The sequence below is a fragment of the Vespa crabro genome, chromosome 4, assembly GCF_910589235.1.
Source record: "Vespa crabro chromosome 4, iyVesCrab1.2, whole genome shotgun sequence".
NCBI classification, from domain to species: Eukaryota; Metazoa; Arthropoda; class Insecta; order Hymenoptera; family Vespidae; genus Vespa; species Vespa crabro.
In genome coordinates this window covers 8,944,437-8,949,557 of record NC_060958.1, presented here as the reverse complement: position 1 = coordinate 8,949,557, position 5,121 = coordinate 8,944,437, and the positions used below count along the sequence as shown (strand labels likewise).

At 41.2% G+C, this 5,121-nt stretch overlaps 1 protein-coding gene across 6 annotated transcripts in view; it reads left to right on the top strand.

Moving 5' to 3' along the window:
- The first annotated feature begins 1,326 nt into the window (after positions 1-1,326).
- LOC124423591 (transcription factor collier) overlaps positions 1,327-5,121 on the top strand; it is an 83,143-nt gene continuing 79,348 nt past the window's right edge. For 3 of the 6 annotated variants that reach the window (XM_046961479.1, XM_046961478.1, XM_046961477.1), the window contains exon 1: positions 1,329-2,932. In XM_046961479.1, the coding sequence (XP_046817435.1) occupies positions 2,862-2,932 (71 nt within the window). In that variant the 5' untranslated portion in view covers positions 1,329-2,861. Of the gene's footprint in view, positions 2,933-5,121 lie in introns of all 6 variants that reach the window. The other 3 variants (XM_046961480.1, XM_046961482.1, XM_046961481.1) reach the window with 2 other exon arrangements.

Sequence of the window (5,121 nt, the reverse complement as noted above, 5' to 3'; positions counted from 1 at the left end):
CTACTAGGTGCGACTACGCGAGGCATAGCCGTCATTAAACGCGTCTAGTGTGCGTTACAACGTAAACCGGCATGCCATAGAAAAGGACACTGACACCACCAAGCGCATTAACTCGAAGCCGAGTTAGTATCGCGCACGTGCGTTTGCGAAGTTAGCTCGTCGTTGGCACCTTTCGGAATGTCCGCGAGTTAGTCGATTCTTGTCGATTCTCGTCGTTCATCCTCCTCCTGGCGAGTAAGTCCCTCGCGGCGATTTTCAAATCTCTTCTTGCTCGGATCCACCTCGAATAGTTTCCCCTTATATTATCAAGACTCACCAGCGCAATACGGCAAAACTATCTCGAAGTAGTACTTTAAACGGTAGGATCGTTGATCGAATCACAGGAATTACCGATGTCGTACTTTGCATACAGACGATATATCCGTTCTTGTGTTCGCGATAAACGCAATCGTCTCTCGTACGTCTATGGTATTCAATCGTTTAAGGGGATCAAAAGCTAAATACGTCGGAAATTGGTCAATTACATGTTCTTCTACATGCTGCTTTTCGACTGGTTGCTTGTTTAAAAAGGCCAACAAGAATGTTAACATTTTTTTCTTCTTTTCCAAAAGAACAAGACAGATAGAAGAAGTAAATACGCTCGGACCATGTATTATAACGTGCCCTGAGTTCTGAGGAAAAGAAACAAAAAAAGAAAAAAAAAAAAAAAAAAAGAAAGAAATAATAAAAAAAGGAAGAAACGTATACAACGAAATAAGAACCTATAGGAAAAATGAACGAGGAGGTAACGTGAGTATGAAAAAAAAAAAAGAAAAGAAAAAGAAAGAAAACAAAACCAGACAAAAACAAGAAGAAGAAGAAAAAGAACAGAAAGACAAACGTAAATGAGAGAGAGAGAGAGAGAGAGTGAATGAAAAAAAAAAAAAGAGACAGAAAGAAAAACGTAAGAAGAAAATGTCATATGAAAGTTAATAGAAAAAGAAACAAAAAAAAGGAAACAAAAAAAAGAACAGATCTACAGATCGAAGAAACGTCGTGATGGAGTAAATGCGAGAGGAGAACCGACACAGCGAGGTCGCTTGGTTTGCGGCGCGCACCGCAATGAGAAACCTCGGGGAACGACCACGGCGGCGCCAGTGTCGTAAGCGACGGTGATAGGCGTGTCGTAAGGTCGGCGCAGAGCTTCCCTGATTGGCCATCGTATGATATTATGATTGGTCCATGACGAAAAATGGGCGTGTCGAATTAGGTCTCGAAACGGTGTGCGCGGCGCGGCTCGTTCGGCCTCGTACGGCCTCGCCCACCAACGGGAGAGCTTTCCCGTGGGCCGAGCCCGTTGGGACTCGCTGGCACGCCGCTCGTGCCGGCCCTGACACATTCGACAAGCGGCGCCGTAACGGGAAGCAACGCGCGGCTGGGGACCTCGCTTGGTGGAAACGCACTCGAGCTGTTCTGCAGCGCGCGAGACGACGACAAGCACGACGACGTGATCTCTTCTCTTGGACGTCAAACTGCAAGAAAGAGAGAAGATAACAACACCCACGCGTACTTGGAACGTATATACATATATACATATACGCGCGTATACATACGCATACACGTACACATACCACATACACGTACACACATACGTACATACAACGTCCTCATATATATATATATATATATATGTGTGTATATGTATATGCATACATGTGAACACGTAACATACGACGATCCAATCGTCGATTTGACTTCTCAGAACGATCATCACACGCGTTCCTCTTCGGTCATTGTCGTTCGTTCTGAAGGCGACGAGGAAGACGACGAGGACGGCGTAATGGAGTAAAAATTTCGTAAGCATCGACAAGAAGAGAAAGAAGAAATAACCGAGAGACCTAAGGAAGGAAGGAAGGAAGGAACGAAGCAAAGATAATATCGAGTGAGAGGAGTAATAATAGTGGTGTTTCTAATACGATCGAACGAAGGAAGAGTATCGACGTGAGATAGAAAGATAAAGAGAGAGAGAGAGAGAGAGAGAGTAAGAGCAAGAGAGAGACAGAAAGCAAGAGGAAAGAAAGAGTGAGTTTTCGCGGTAATCGAGTGCTTTTTTGTGAAAGACACGTGAGGGAGTGCGCGATCGATCGTACTCTCGTGGGGGGAACGGGGGGGGGGAGGTGCCAAGCGAATGATCGCGCGCAGCCACGCGGTTTTCGTACTTTTCTACTCTCTTTTATCAAAGAGAAAGACGACGACGACGACGACGACGACAATAATAATAATAATAACAACAACAACGAGAAGGAGAAGAAAATAACAAAAATCTAAGTTAAACGCAGAAAAAGATATATATATATATATATACATATATAAAGAGAAAGAAAAAGAGAGAGAGAGAGAGAGAAAGAGAGAGAGAGAGAGAGAGAGAGAAATTCGTCACGTGGGAAGGATTGGATAAATATCGATGAACTTAAAAAAGGAATCGATAAGGGGAATCGTTTGGTATTTGTCGATCTTCGTGGGTGGAGGATTAAATATTTAAAAAATAGTTATTTCTCTCGTCGTTTATTTTTTACGGTGATATTGAAGAGTGAGAAAGAATAGAAGAAGGAAGGCTGTTGCCGCAGGAGATACCTTACGGCTTCACAACGCGGTCCGACGAGTGGAGCGGTCTCCTGCCCAGCTCCACGATCGTGGGTGCTGGGGGGTCGCCATGGCTCGGCTTGGGTGCCGCCGGTGGCACCGGTGCCACCACCGGAGGCGGAAGTCCCGTCGAACTCGAGGGACATTGGGGACGGAAGCTCTACGGTGCGAGCGTTGCCCCACCACCCCCGCCGCCTCATCACCACCCACGCGCTCCTCTCGTTTTCGCGCCTCAGGACATGAGGCAAATACTCAAGGAGGAACCTGTGCCACGTGCCTGGCCTCAGCCCGCCATTGCCGATAACGGAACGTAAGTTATTTCTTTTCAGTTTTCCTTTTCCTTTATCTTTTCTTCCACCTTTTCCCAATCAATCCCTCCTCACCCCAACCCACCCCTCCTCCTCCTCCTCCTCCTCCTACTCCTCCTCCTCCCTTTTTTTTTCTTTTGGTTCCTTTATCATTTATCATTTTCAATTTTTCTCATTTTGCCAGCAAATATTGTATTCATTTGGTTTGACCATTAATATAAAGGTTTGTTTTATGCCTGACGCGACGGCAAATCGTATGAATCAATTTTGTTTCTATACCGTCATATTGTCTTCTCTTTTTTTTCTCCCTTTTTCTTCTTTTCTTTTTTTCCTTCTTTTTTTTTTCCTTTTTCCCCTTTCTCTTTTCTTTCCTTTCCTTCAATCAAATTTTCCACAATCGATTACAAATACGTTTGTTATATCATAAGACGAAGATTGTTGGATATTTGTCGTATATCATTGTTCGTACGATATAGAAACGATCAATATTTCGTTATTATTGAAATTAGACATTGTATTGATTATCGTTTGTAATGCGTATATTGTAATGAATATGAAAATTCATGGGTCAACGATGTCTCGTAATAAATTACGATGACAAAGTTATTTCGTTCTTGTGCGAGAAACGTTCGGCGTGCCGTCGGACGGAAAGGCTGCTGTCTGTAGGAGTTTGAAAAACTCCGTTCGTGGAAATGGGAACGAAACGAATATGCAATAATTGATTTTATTTGGATAAAATTAAAAATTAGAAGAGAGAGAGAGAGAGAGAGAGAGAGAGATACACACTTTGCTCACGATATCGCAAAAGTTATCGAACGATCGCACAGATGATAATTATCTTATCGCTTTATATTCTCGACTTATTGTCTTTTTTCTGTTTTTTCTTTTTTTTTTCTTTTTTTTTTTTTTTTTTTTTTATAAAACTCATGCAACAATCGAGCGTGCGATTTTTTTTCTCTTTTCTTTTTGTTCCTCTTTTTTTTTTTACGTATTAATTTCGAGAAACACAAAATAATTCTCGAATGTTTTAAAGTCGAACGTTCTATCGTATTTTCGACATCCCCGTACGTCTTCGATTATGGCTATCGTGTGTGTGTGTGTGTGTGTGTGTGTGTTATTTTTTTTCTTTTTCTTTTTTTTTTAAATGCCATATCACACACGCGTCGCGTATTATTTCCCTTTTTGGACATTCGAATCCGATATCTCTTGCGAGAATTCTCATAAAAATATGATACGAATAAATGAGAAATACGATTACTTATGAAATATTTACCATTGTAATAACTAATCAATCTTGGCCGTCCAATTAAGGTCGATATATATATATATATATATATATATATATATATTATGATGAGATAAAAGAGGACGGAATGATCTTAGATGAAAAAAAAAAAGAGAAAAAAAGAAAGAAAAGAAAATGAATTGATAATAAGATGTATCGAGGAGAAGTCAATTATTTTTTCTTTGCTTATTAAAAGACGAATAAAGAGAAGGAAGGGGAAAGGAAAGGAGAAAAGAAAAAGAAAAAGAAAAAGAAAGAATACTTATAAGGAAAGAAAGAAAGAAATGACGAAAGAAAGAAAGTAAGTAGGGGAAAGAAAAGAAAAAAAAAAAAAAAAAGAAAAGAAAAAAAAGAAAGATAGAAAGATGTACTTACTATGTAGTGGGTATCTAAGTCGATCGTTTTCGTTTTCGTTTTCGTTTTCGTTTTCGTTTCGTTTCGTTTCGTACGTCTTTATCTTCGACGTGTCGGGAGAAACGAAGAGGAGTTTTCGCGTTTGGCACAAGCACGTAGCTGCGTTTGGCGAACGATAAACCGCGCTTTATTGCGAGTTCGCTTAAGGGATTTGTACGACGTGCAAACGACGAAGGCACAGATACGAGGACTCGAGAAGGTAAACCGGCTGGGTTGGCGGCTTCGCTAATCCAATAGCGGTTCTCTCTTAACTAACTCCCCTCCTAGCTTGCCGTGACACGGGGACCGACCGGAATCGAGTTAATGTAATTGAGAATTTTAACGCCTTTCTCTTTCTTTCTCTTGTTCTTCCTTTACCTCTAATTCTCTCCTCCCCCAATCGTACACTATGCAGTTATCTCTTTTTCTTTCCCCCTCTCTCTCTCTCTCTCACTCTCTCTCTCTCTCTCTCTTTCTCTTTCTCTGTTTTACTTTCTATTTATTTCGCATTCT